Source organism: Hemiscyllium ocellatum, chromosome 3 (assembly GCF_020745735.1).
Source record: "Hemiscyllium ocellatum isolate sHemOce1 chromosome 3, sHemOce1.pat.X.cur, whole genome shotgun sequence".
Lineage (NCBI taxonomy): Eukaryota > Metazoa > Chordata > Chondrichthyes > Orectolobiformes > Hemiscylliidae > Hemiscyllium > Hemiscyllium ocellatum.
This window is the reverse complement of record NC_083403.1, coordinates 102,579,079-102,591,777: the sequence shown is the minus strand read 5'-3', so window position 1 is coordinate 102,591,777 and position 12,699 is coordinate 102,579,079. Positions and strand designations below refer to the sequence as shown.

General features: G+C 39.9%; 1 protein-coding gene across 1 annotated transcript in view; it reads left to right on the top strand.

Annotated features, from left to right (window-relative positions):
* The window catches only part of cog2 (component of oligomeric golgi complex 2), a 77,151-nt gene extending 64,896 nt beyond the window's left edge, over positions 1 to 12,255 (top strand). The window contains exons 17-18 of the mRNA XM_060821392.1: positions 3,485 to 3,665; positions 11,683 to 12,255. Coding sequence (XP_060677375.1) covers positions 3,485 to 3,665; positions 11,683 to 11,784 — 283 coding nt within the window. The 3' untranslated portion in view covers positions 11,785 to 12,255. The remainder of the gene's footprint in view (positions 1 to 3,484; positions 3,666 to 11,682) is intronic.
* The last annotated feature ends 444 nt before the right edge of the window (positions 12,256 to 12,699 follow it).

The following is a 12,699-nucleotide window of genomic DNA, read 5'->3' as shown; positions in this document are numbered from 1 at the left end:
AGGAAGGATGGACAGTTGGTAGGGCAAAGTTGCAGTCTGTGTGATCGATCGAAGTATGTCTATTTTAATGCAAGAAATGTCAGGAATAAGGTTGATGACCTTAGAATGTGGATCAATTCATGGTACTACGATGTTGTGGCCATTACGGAGACTTGGATATCACAGGGATGGGTGTTGGATAGTCTGTGTTCAGATGTTTCAAAAGGAATAGGGAAGGAGATAAGAGGTGGGTAAGTGGCATTGCTAATCAGGTGTTGTATTTCAGCTGCAGAAAGGGAGGTCATTGAGAAGGGTTTCTCCACAGAGTCATTATGGGTGGAAGTCAGAAACTGGAAAGGAGCTGTCACTTCACTGGGAATTTTCTATAGAGCCCCCAATAGCAACAGAGACACAGAGGAGAAGATTATGAGGCAAATTTTGAAAATGTGCAGAAGTAACAGGGTTGTTGTCATAGGTGACTTCAACTTTTCTAATATTGTTTAGAACCTCCTTAGTGCAAACAAGTTTAGATGAAATAGATTTTGTCAGGTATGTCCAGGAGGGATTCCTGACTCAATATGTAGTTGGGCCGACTACAGGGGAGGCAATATTGAATTTGGTGCTTGGAAACGAACCAAGTCAGGTACCAGATCTCTTGGTGGGAGAGCATTTCGGTGATAGTGATCACAAGTCTCTGACCTTTACTGTAGTCATGGAGAGGAATAAAAGCAGATGGTATGCGAAAGTATTTAATTGGAGGAGAGTGACTTATAATGTTATTAGCGGTAACTATGAAGCGTAAAATAGGAGCAGATATTCTTTGGGAAATGCACAACAGAAATGTGGAAGTTGTTTAGGGAACACTTGCTGCAAATGCTCAATAGATTTGATCCACTGAGGGTAGGGTGGAGTGAAGGAAAGTTGGATGACAAGAGATGTGGAACATGTAGTCAAGAGGAAGAAGGAATCTTACTTAAGGTTGAGGAAGCAAGGATCAGACAGCGCTTTAGAGAGTTACAAGGTAGCCGGGTAGGAACTAAAGAATGGACATAGAGTTAGAAAGGGGCATGAAAAAGCCTTGGTGGGTAGGATTAAAGAAGACCCCAAGGCTGTCTACACTAATGTGAGGAACAAGAGGATAGCCAGAGTGAGGGTAGGTGCGATCTGGGATAGTAGAGGGAATTTGTGTCTGGAGTTGGAGGAGGTAGAGGAGGTCCTTAATGAAAACTTTGCTTCAGTATTCACTAGTAAGAGGGACCTCGTTGTTTGTGAGGACAGCATGAAACAAGCTGATTCACTCGAAAAGGTTGATGTTAAGATGTGGTGGAAATGCTGAAAAACATGAGGCTAGATAAGTCCCCTGGGCCAGATGGGATATACCCAAAGTTACTACAGGAAGTGATGATCTTTGCATCCTCATTGTCCACTGGAGTAGTTTCAGATGATTGGAGGTGGCAAATGGTATTCCTTTGTTCAAGAAAGGGAATAGTGATAACCCTGGGAATTCTAGACAAGTCAATCTTACATCATGGTGGACAAGTTATTGGAGAGGATTCTAAGAGACAGAATTTATGATTATTTGGAAAAGCATTGCTTGATTAGAGATAGTCAGCATGGCTTTCTGAGGGGTAGGTCATGCCTCACAAGCCTTATTGAATTCTTTGAGGATATGATAAACACATTAGTGAAGGTACAGGAATGGATGTGATGTATATGGATTTTAGCAAGGTGTTTAATAAGGTTCCCCATGGTAGGCTCATTCAGAAAGTAAGGAGGCATGGGATAGAGGAAAATCTGGCTGTCTGGATACAGAATTGGCTGGCCGATAGAAAACAGAGTGGTAGTAAATGAGAAGTATTCAGCCTGGAGCTCGGTGATCAGTGGTGTTCCACAGGGATCTGTTCTGAAACCTCTGCTCTTCGTGATTTTTATAAATGACTTGGATGAGGAAGTGGAAGGGTGACTTAGTAAGTTTGTCGATGACACAATGTTTGGTGGAGTTGTGGATAGTGTGGTGGGCTGTCGTAGGTTGCAATGAGATATTGACCAGATGCAGAGCTGGGCTGATAAGTGGCAGATCAACCTGGAAAAGTATGAAGTGATTCACCTTTGGAAGGTGGAATTTAAATGCAGATTACAAGGTTAAAAGCAGGATTCCATAGATCCCTCAGGGTTGCTGTCCAAGTGATGTGTTGGCTTTCATTAGCAGGGGGATTGAGTTTGAGTTGCGAGGTTATGCTATAGCTCTATAAAGCCCTGGTTAGACCACCAGGGAATATTGTGTATAATGGTCACCTCATTATAGGAAGGATGTGGTGCTTTAGAAAGGGTGCGGAGGAAATTTACCAGGATGCTGCCTGGACTGGGGAGGGCATGTCTTATGAAGAAAGGTTGAGGGAGCTCGGGCTTTTCTCATTGGAGCGAAGAAGGATGAGAGGTGACTTGATGAAGGTGTACAAGCTGTTGAGGGGCATAGATACAGTGGATAGCCAGAGACTTTTTCTCCAGGGAGGAAATGGCTGTCATGAGGGAGCATAATTTTAAGGTGATTGGAGTATGGTTTAGTGGGAGTGTCAGAAGTAGGTTCTTTACACCGAGATTGGTGGGTGTGTGGAATACATTGTCAGCAGTGGTAGTAGAGTCAGATACGTTAGGGACATTTAAGTGACTCTTGGATAAGCATGTGGATGACACTAAAATGAAGGGTATGTAGGTTAGTTTGATCTCAGGATAGGATAAAAGATTGGCACAACATCATGGGCTGAAGGGCCTGTACAGTGCTGTACTGTGTTATGTTATCTAAATGTATGCAGACCCATCCAAGCTCAAAATTACAGTTTAAAAGTGCTGATAGCTAAGTTAGCCAAAGTAAATTATTAGCTAGGTCTGTACTGCAAACAGGATCAAAGAAAATGAACTCCTTTATCCACTGAGTGGATTGCAAATGAGGTTTATCTCTATTTGAATTTTGAGTGGGAAGAGAAGCTGGAAGATTGCCTAGTTTGAAACCAGTGGAAGAATTTGTATTCATTATCATGGAGTCTTGTGACAGGCAAAGCAACCAGCAGATTACCTTGTAAGCATTGGAAAAGTAATTAGAATAAGGTACAGAGGAGGCATCCATGACTCTAATTGGTAAATTAAAACTTAATCCCTATGAATAGCTGGAACTGAAAAGAATTAATGATAATATCTGGTGAATGTGGCATGTCATGGTGTTCCCTAAAGAAGTAAATATCTTTTAGATATTGCAAGATTATAGTATAATTCTTGAGGAACGAAGGACCCAATCTATCTAGGTATAAGCAATAGTGTTAATTTAATCATGTTGGTTTTGATTACTTTGTCCTGTAAACAGTAAAGTTTGTGTTTTATATAAAATAGTGAAATATAATGGCGTAGTTCTGTTGGTTAAGACAGGATGTTTGGATTTTCTTTAGATGTTAATATCCTCAAATGGATGGTGTCACTACAATAAACCTGGACATGGCTTTCCTCTTTCCAGGTATTACGAAACAGTTTCTGATGTTCTTAGCTCTGTTAAAAAGATGGAGGAGAGTCTCAAGCGACTGAAACAAGCACGGAAATCTGCAGCTGCAAGCAGCATGGGAACAAATAGTGGCATTAGTGATGATAACAAAATCAGGCTGCAGCTCGCTTTGGATGTTGAATACCTGTGGGATCAAGTAAGTTAATGATTATGTTGACATGTTAAAGTAGGCATCGATGTTCATTAGGACTATTGTTTGCAATTTATAATCATTTACTGTAATATTGGTGATTTGGAATTTCTAAGTATGCTGACAACACAGGTGGAATCAATGCAAAAAAATACTGTTACACGCCAGGAAGATATAAATAAATATTTAATTGGTAAATGTATTTCAAAATGGATAAGTGTAAGCTGGTGCATTTGGTTAGAAGAATAAAGAGGTCATATGCTGCTCAGGTCATAAAGACTAAAATGGGTAGAAGAATAAAGAGGTCATATGCTGCTCAGGTCATAAAGACTAAAATGGGTAGAGGAGAAAAGTACTCCAGTCACTAAAAATAACAATGTTAGTTCATAAAGCACTTAAATAAAAGTAAATAAATCACAGGGTTAATTTCTAAAGGATTAAACTTCATAAGTCTGAGGTGTTTAATGAGCTGGTTGGAATCATACCTGGAATAAATGGAGATAGTTGTGGTTGTTGGAGGTCAGTCATCTCGGGTCCAGAACATCACTGCAGGCAATCCTCAGGGTAGTGTCCTAGGGCCATTCATCTTCATCAATTACTTTCCCTGTATCACGAGATCAGAGATGGAGATGTTCACTGATGATTGCACATTATTTGACACCATTCATGGCTCCTCCGACACTGAAGCAGTCCATGTCCAAATGCAGCAAGTCCTGGACAATATGCATGCTTGGACTGATAAGTGGCAAGTAAAATTTGTGTCACCCAAGTGATGGGCAATGATGTTCTCCAACAAGAGAGAATCTAATCAATACCCATTGAGATTAAATGACATTACCATCACTGAATCCCCATAATCAACATCTAGAAGTTTTCATACGCCAGAGGTTGAACTGGATTGGTCATAGAATACAGATGCTAGGGTTGCTGTAGTGAGTACCTCACTTTCTGACTTCTCAAAGCCTATCCACCATGGTAATGTAGGACAAAAAAGATGGGGAGAAAATGATAGAAGTAATAAACCTAACTTGGGTAGTAGATATCGAGATAATGATACATAGGATTTAATTTTCCAAAATTCCCTAGATTCTGAAAAGGTCACTTGAGGTTAGAAAATAGTGAATGTAATTTTTCTATTCAAGAAAGGAAGACGGCAGGGTCCTGAGTCTTTGGAACACTATTTCTGGACTGGTAGTAAGAGTAGAATCTTTGAATCTATTAAAGTCAGCGATAGATAAGGAAGGGAGTGAGACGTTTTTCTTGATAGGAGCGAATGTAGAGTAATCAAATCACCCATGATCTTATTGAATGGCATTGGGGGCTCAAGGGGCTGAATAGCCTACCCCTCTAAATTCACATGACCATATCTGCAGAAAGCTAAACTACAGGTCACTTTGTTTAATATCTCAGTAAAAATGCTGGACTTCATTAAGGAGATTATAGTAGTGTAATGAGAAAATATCAATGCCATCAAACTGAATCAACATGGCTTTGTGAAAAGGAAATTGTGGCTGACTAATATTTAGAGTTCTTTGAAGACTATAATACAAAAGAGCAGAAGTGGTCCATTGAGTCTGTTCTGCCATTCAATATGATCATGGATGATCTCATAATCTTCACCTCCACTTCCCTGCCTTTCCTCATAAACCTTGATGCCTTTACTGACTTAAAGCTGGTCTATCTCAACTTTGGATTTACTTAAAGATCCAGCCTCAACAGTCCTCTGCAGTATCAAATTTCACAGATTCACTGCCCTTTATCCTCTCTATCTTAAATGGGCTTAATTCTGCAATTATGCCCTCTAGTCCTAGACTGTACGAGAAGGGGAAACAATCTCTCTGGATCTACACCTAAGAATCTTACATGCTCAATAAGATCTTTTCTCATTTTCCTAAACGCTAATGTCATACCATCTCTCCTCAAGAGAAAATCCCTCCATACTAGAAATTAGCTTCGTAAACCTTCTCTGGACTGCCTTCAATGCCAGTAAGGGGACAAAAACTGTTCACAGTTTGCCAAGTGTGGTCTGACTAGTGCCTTGTTTTGGTTTAGCAAGACTTCCCTATTTTTATACACCATTCCCTTTGAAATAAAAGTCAACAATCCTTCTGCCCTCCTATTACCCGCAGACACTATGTGTCATCCTCACCACTCACCTTGTATTTTGTGTCACCTGCAAATGCATTCGGAATCTAAGAATTCTTGGGAGATTACTACCAGTGTGCCCACTAACTGAGTAGCCACTTCCATTCATATCCTTGGATACAACTCATTTGCTCAAGCGGATTTATCAGCCATTGGTGCCATTAACTTCCTAGTACCTTTTCTCAGGATTAGCCTTTTGCTCTTTGATTATTTAGTATTTTGGAACGCTATTAGGTTACATTACTGTGAAAACTAGTGCAAAGTATTTATTCAATTCCTCTGCCATTTCCTGGTTCCCCTTTGTTATTTCCCCAGCCTCATTCTTTATGCTCATTTTTGCTACTTCCTTCATTTTTATATATTTCAAGAAGCTCTAACTGTCCATTTTTATATTACTTGCTAGTTTATCCTGTTAGTTTATTGTTGTCAATTTTTGTGTTTCCTTTTGGCTTTTTAAACATTTGTAATCATCTAGTTTATCAATAATCATTGCCACAGTGTACAGGTTTCTTTCAATTTCATACTATCCCTAACTTCCTTGATTAACTGTTGTCAGTTTATCCCCTTCCTGGAGTCTTTCTTCCTCACTGAGATATAGGAGAAAGTGAGGACTGCAGATGCTGGAGATCAGAGTCTAAAAACTTGGTGCTGGGCAAGTGGAGCAGGTCCGGCAGCATCCGAGGAGCAGGAAAGTCGACTTTTCAGATGTAAGCCCTTCATCCTGCTCCTCACGTGCTGTCTGACCTGCTGTGCTTTTCCAGCACCTCACTTTTCATCACTGTGATATATTTTTGCTGTGAATTATGAATTATTTTCTTTAGTCTGCCATTGTTCCTCAACTGTCTTTACTGCTAAATTCCTTTCCCAGTCCACTCCAGCCAACTTGGCCCTCATCCCTCTGTAATTATCCTTATTTAGGTTTAGCACAGGTGTTTCTGACCCAAATATCTCACTTAAACTTTATATTAAATTCCATCATGTGGAGAGAAAAGCAGAGTTAATGTTTCTGATTCGGAGACCCTTTTTCAGAACTGGAGTTCTTCCAGCAATTTCTGTTTTGTTTCTGATTCCAATATCTGCAATTCTTTGGTGTATTGTTCTAGAAAATTATCCCTAATATATTCTATGAATTTTTTTTTTGTGTGGCTACCTCTGCCAATTTGATTCTCCCAATTTAAATGGATTAGAGGCACTAATGTACTGCCTTTTTTCATATACCCTTGTTGTGGATAAAGAGGAACCTATGGATATAGTGTACTTAAATTTTTGGAGGGCAATTGACAAGGTGTCATAACAAAAGATGTGGTCAGAAATAGAGCTCAAAGTTTAAGGGGGTAAAAAGTTTAGTATAGAATAGAGAATTGGTTGGTTTATAGGAAACGGATGGGCTATTTTCTTGTTGGCAAGATATAATGAGTGGAATGTCACTAGGATCAGAGCTGGAGCCTTATTGATTGATTGATTGTTATGGACCAGGCCAGACCCGCTCAAAACATTTCAAGAAGGTAGCCCAGACCCTAACTTTTCTAGTTGTTTTAAGCAGGTGTAAAGTGGATATTCCAGGAATGATGCAGCCGACCCAACCACTCAGTTTTAAATAAAACAGAATTTAATTGCAGACTACTGAATGAAACCCGAAAAGAGAACCCAATTTTGAATAACTTAATCTATCTGAAAACCTGATCAACTCTATCGCAACTTAACGATGCTATTCCAAATATTTGCAACATTCCCACAAACACCACCTTGCAAAAAAAGGTAAAATCAAATGCAAGCTCTTACACGAGAGAGTTAGCCAGAAAACCTCTGAATCTGGAACTTTCTTCCCAGCTAAAGCTTGACCAACAGCTTCAAACAGATCACTTGCTCAAACCAAACCAAATCCTGGATTGGGAGAACTGGCCACTCCCTTTTCATTGTGCAAGTGTTTTAAAAGAAAGACTTAAAAACTTTCTTAAGTAGATATTTCCAGACATACCTGTCTTTACAACCCTTTTCAAAAAAACCCAAGGGTAACATAACCTTGTTAAAAGAGCAGCATTGTTACACTATTTACAATTTATATCAATGATTTAGATGACGGAGTCAAATTAATTGTGGCTAACTTTGCTGAAGACACAAAGATAGGAGGAAAATACGTTTTGAAATTATAAGGAATCTGCAAAAGAGATACTTAAGTTATGAGTGGACCAAAAAATTGACATGAAGGATAATTTAAGAAAATATGAACTTGTTCTCATTGTCAGAAAAAATAGAAAAGAAGCATACTGTTTAAGTAGTGTAGGATTGCAGACCTCAGTGATACAGAGGGATCTGATATCCTGCTATATAAATATAACATGTTAATACAGGTACAGTAAGGGAATAGAAAAGCACATGGAATGTTATTGTCTGTTGTGAGTACAATAGAATATTTAAATAAGAATATTTTGCTACAGTTGTACCAGGCATTGGTGAGGCCACATCTGGAGTACTATGTACAGATTTGGTCATCTTATTTAAGAAAGAACATAATTGCAATAGAAAATGTTCACTGATTATTCATAGTCATAAAGATGTACAGCACGGAAACAGACCCTTCAGTCCAACTCGTCCATGCCAACCAGATATCCTAACCTAACCTAGTCCCATTTGGGAGTACTTGGCCCATATCCCTTTAACCCTGCCTATTCATATACCTATCCAGATGCCTTTTAAATGCTGCAATTGTACCAGTGTCCACCACTTCCTCTGGCAGTTCATTCCATATGTGCACCACGCTCTGCTTGAAAATATTGCCCCTTAAGTCCTTTTTATATCTTTCCCCTCTCATCCTAAACCTATGCCCTGTAGTTCTGGCTTCACCCACCCCAGGGAAAAGATCTTGTCTATTTATCTTATCTATACCCCTCATGATTTTATTTATCTCTAAAAGGTCACCCCTCAGCCGCCTCCGCTCCAGGGAAAACAACCCCAGCTTATTCTCCCTTTGCTCAAATCCTCCAGCCCTGGCAACATCTTTGTAAATATTTTCTGAACCGTTTCAAGTTTCACAACATCCTTCTGATAGGAAGACCAGAATTGCACACGGTATTCCAAAAGTGGCCTAACCAATGTGCTCCACAGCCACAACATGGAAAGCATACCAAACACTGCCTTCACTATCCTATCTACCTGTGACTCTAATTTCAAGGAGCTATGAATCTGCATTCCATGGTCTCTTTGTTCAGCAACACTCCCCAGGACCTTACCATTAAGTATATAAGTCCTGCTCTGATTTGCTTTTCTGAAATGCAGCACCTCACATATATTAAACTCCACCTGCCAGTCCTCATCCCATCTGATCAAGATCCCGTTGTACTCTGAGGTAACCTTCTTCACTGTCCACTACAAATCTAATTCTGGTGTCATCTGGAAATTTAGTAACTATATCTCCTGTGTTCACATCCAAATCATTTAAATAAATAACAAAAAGCAGTTGAACCAATACCGATTCTTGTGACACACTACTGGTCACAGGCTTCCAGTCTGCAAAGCAGTCCTCTACCACCACCCTCTGTCTTCTACCTTTGAGCCAGTTGTGTTTCCAAATAATTCTCCCTGTATTCCATGAAATCTAATTTTGTTAACCTTGCCGAACTCCTTACTCCATATAGATCACATCCAACGCTCTGCCCTCATCAATCCCCCACTGACACCTCAGACACTTGCCCTGCCTGATTTTCCATGGGTAGGTCATGCTTTGCAGCTTATCTAGTAGGCACATCTACATATTGAATCAGAAAACGTTCTTGTACGCACGTTACAAATTCCTCTCTAAACCCTTAGACTGGGGCGGCCATAGTGTTATGTTTGGAAAGTTAAAATCCCCTCCCATTACCACCCTATTATTTTTACAGATAACTGAAATCTCCTTTTGAATTTGTTTCTCAATTTCTGCTGACAATTAAGGAGTCTATAGTACAATCCCAATAAGGTGATCATCTTTTGTTTTTTATTTCTCCATTCCATCCAAATAACTTCCCTGGATGTATTCTCAGGAATATCCTCCCTAAATACAGCAGTAATACTATCCCTTATCAAAAATGCTACTCCCCTTCCTCTCATGCCCCCTGACTGTTACATAGGAACAGCTGGAGACCATTCAGCTCCCTCCTCCAGCCTGTCATGTGGGAACAGGTGGTGGCTATTCAACCCCCTCATTCTCCTCCATTCTGCCCTATGGGAACAGCTCAAGGCTATTTGGCTCATCCTCACCATATTAAGGGACAGGATTAACGAATCCGGGCAGTCATTCCTATAGCACCACATACATCATCAGCATCATCGCCTCACTACCACCCCACCCACCCACTTCCCCTGCTTGACCCACTCTCCTAGCAAACACGTTTGCACTCAGCACACAGCGTATAATGTCGCTGAGGTGTTGTTGTTGACATAGGGCAGTGCACTGGTGATCAAAATGTTCCCCTCGTTCAGGTTTGGAGAGGGAGGTTGAGAGACAGACATGCACACACAAACAGAGGAAAAGAGAGAGACAGGCAAAGAGGGAGAGACACAGACAGACAGAGAGAAAGGGAGGGAGACAGACAAAGGGTGAGAGAGAGGGACAGACAGAAAAGGGGGGGGAGGGAGAGAGACAAACACAGAAAACAGGGGAGAGAGACACGCACGTGCGCGCACACAGTAAAAGGGAGGGGGAGGGAGAGAGAGACTGGGAAAGGGGAGAGAGTGTTACACAGAGAAAAAGATGGGGGGGAAGAGAGAGACGGACAGAAAAAGGGAACGAGAGAGAGTGACAAAGACAGACAAAAAGGGAGGGAGTGAGTGAGAGAGTGAGACAGAGGAAAAGAGAGACAGACAGAGAAAAATGAAGGTAGAGAGAGAGACACAGAAAAAGGGGGGAGAGAGACAAAGAGTGAGATCAACCACAAATAGTTCACTTAACTGATTCCTGAGATGGGGGGATTATTTTATTTGACGGGTCTACCTGTATCCATTGGAGTTCAGGAAAATGGAAGGTGATCTTCCTGAAAACTGCAAAATCAGACGGAATTTGCGGGAGAGACCTAGAACTTGGAGTGCGAGAAGAGAAACTTTGAAAATAAGTGCTCTCCCTTATAAAGCACAGCAGGTCAGGCAGCATCTGAGGAGCAGGAGAATCAACATTTCAGGTATGAGCTCTTATTCGATTCTCCTGCTTCTCGGATGCTGCCTGACCTGTTCTTTTCCAACACCATATTTTCGACTCTGATCTCCAGCAGTCCTCACTTTCTCCTAACTCTCCTTTATAAAACAAGATGCAAATAATTTTCTTTCCTTTGTGATATTAAGCAGTGTAATTCTGTTCCCCAGAGACCTGTGAAAGCAGGGTCAATGAGTTGAATTCATATTTAACAGACCAGTCAATGTATAGAGAGATTGGTAGGAAAGTGGAGTTAAAACCACAATCTTAATCTTAATGAATAGAAGATCTGGCTTCAAGGCTGATTGACCTACTCTTACTCCTAATTTGTGTATTCATAGGAATTGTAGTGGAGAAGGTAATATTGTTCAATAAAAGGTCAAATCCAATTAGATTATGGGGGTGATTTCCTTAATCTTTATGTATTTTTGACTCTCTCTTTGTCCCTTATTGGCTTTTCATTGCCTTATTTACATTTTCAGAAGCTTAATTAATTTTTGAAAACCTTTTGATTCCCTTTAGCCCTCACTGTTCCAATTTAAAACTCCCAATTTTTCCAGATTTCTTTATAACTGTTACTAATAGTTCTAGCGATTTAATGTACAATTAATAATATGCAATTGTTAATAAATCAGTTATATTTATCATTTGTGCCTCTGTGATATTTGTCTGTGATTGTAGTTGTCTCAGTCATGTTTGTCTTGTCTTTCCCAGGTCCAGGGACTGGGTCTGCAGATGTCATCTTTCAGGCAGTTTACAGCTTTGCTAGAATTAGCTCATTCAGCCAAAGCAATGGCAATGGTGGAGCCAGTCTGAGACATCACTGGAGCCAGGTTTCAATGAGAGCCTACAATCGCCTGCATTATACAACCAACCCAACAGTGACACAGTTAAACACTATCAGGATCATGCAACAGTTAACTCCATCAGAACCTATATCTGCAATTAATCCTACCCTATCTTGCTCAATTTCTAGTTTTCATAAACAGGTGTAAAAATGCAGTTTGTTTATCATTTGAACAGTACTGCAAAATACAGTTCGACGATGATGGATCTGTGTTTGTACATTGAGTTCAGAGCTGGACAATTTGACGTGGATTTCAGTTCCAGCATCGAATAAGTGCAGTTTTATTTTCAAATTCCTTGGAGAAGCTTGGAATCAAAACTACAAACTGAAGGGAACTATAGATTATTTTATTTTGAGCTTGTATAGTAATTTGTTATAATTCCAGCTGTCAATGATTTGTTTATCTATTTAAATAAGTTCAATAAAGAATTCGCATAAAACTTCTTTATTCAGAGTGGTGACAAAGTAAAATATATTATTATAGACAGTAATTGAGACGAATATCATGTGGTAGGTTGAGTCTGTATCCATTGGAGTTTAGAAGAATGAGAGGTGATCTTATTGAAACATGCAAGGACCTGAAGAGGCGTGACAGAATGGCTGCTGAGAGGATGTTGTCCCTTGTAGGAAAGACCAGACCTTGGGGGCATAGTTAGAAATAAGTGATCTTCTATTTAAAGTGAGATGAGAAGAATTTTCTTTCTCAGCCGAATTAAATTGTTGAATTCACTGCAGTTTTAGTAAGTATTTGGAAGGCTGAGTTATATTGACTTGCTTGTCAATCAAGAAAATGTGTACATTTATAGGGATTGCTAGGACCACAATCTGATAAACCATCATTTCAATGAATAGAAGAACAGATTCATAAGGACTGATTGGCCTAC